At 56.2% G+C, this 769-nt stretch overlaps 1 protein-coding gene across 1 annotated transcript in view; it reads right to left on the minus strand.

Annotated features, from left to right (window-relative positions):
• Positions 1–674, minus strand: part of LOC104274477 (choline transporter-like protein 2) — a gene marked incomplete at both ends in the record, with an annotated part of 3,070 nt that extends 2,396 nt beyond the window's left edge. The window contains 3 exon segments of the mRNA XM_009870121.1: positions 2–65; positions 193–305; positions 591–674. Of these exon segments, the coding sequence (XP_009868423.1) occupies positions 2–65; positions 193–305; positions 591–674 (261 nt within the window).
• Between the last annotated feature and the right edge of the window lie 95 nt (positions 675–769).

Genomic DNA, 769 nt, shown 5'->3' on the forward strand with positions numbered 1-769 from the left:
CAGAGAGACGTCGGAACCCGCCTCCCCTTTCAGTTTGGCGTATTCCATGTAGCAGTGGAAGATTCCTGCGGGGGGAATGAGCTAGAAAAGGGTCGCCTGCACCCCAAAAACCGGAGCCCGAGACGCCGAGGGGCTCTGCTCGACCCCACCGCTCGGCAAGGAGGACGTCGAGCGCGAACTTTCTCCGCTCACCGTAGCCCAGCACCAGGATCACCATCACGATCATCACCCACACCATGATGCCGGCCAGGAAGCGGAGCAGGACGATGAAGATCAAGCTGGCCACCATGGCGATGACGAGGCCTCTGCGGGAGGATGGCAGCAAAAAAGTAAAACCAGGCAGGGGATCCTCCCTCCTTTTCTCCAGCTTTAACGGAGCCGGAAAAACGAGAACCGCTCAGCGAGGAGGCACCGGATCCAAAATGCCCTCCGGTTTCGAAGGGGAGCGGCTCAAACGTTAAGGAAAAATATGAAAATATTAGAACTTTTAGAAAAAGAGTGGGAGAAGGTGAGGTTTGCCCCACGTCCCGGCAAAGCGTCAGGCTCCGCTCCTGCTGCCCCCTGGCCCGCGGCGCTCGGCCCCCGCTCACATTATTATCCAGTACCACGACACCGTGTAATCTTCAAAGATCTTCATGGCCAGTTGTCTGGTTTCCAGGACCACGTTGGCTTGTCTGCCAAAAAAAATAATAATAATTAAAATAAACAGCAAACGAAGCTGGGGCCAGGGGGGGAAGGGAAGCAGGTGGCTCCGATAGAAACCAGCCGG

Source organism: Apaloderma vittatum, unplaced genomic scaffold (genome assembly GCF_000703405.1).
Source record: "Apaloderma vittatum isolate BGI_N311 unplaced genomic scaffold, ASM70340v1 scaffold24815, whole genome shotgun sequence".
Lineage (NCBI taxonomy): Eukaryota > Metazoa > Chordata > Aves > Trogoniformes > Trogonidae > Apaloderma > Apaloderma vittatum.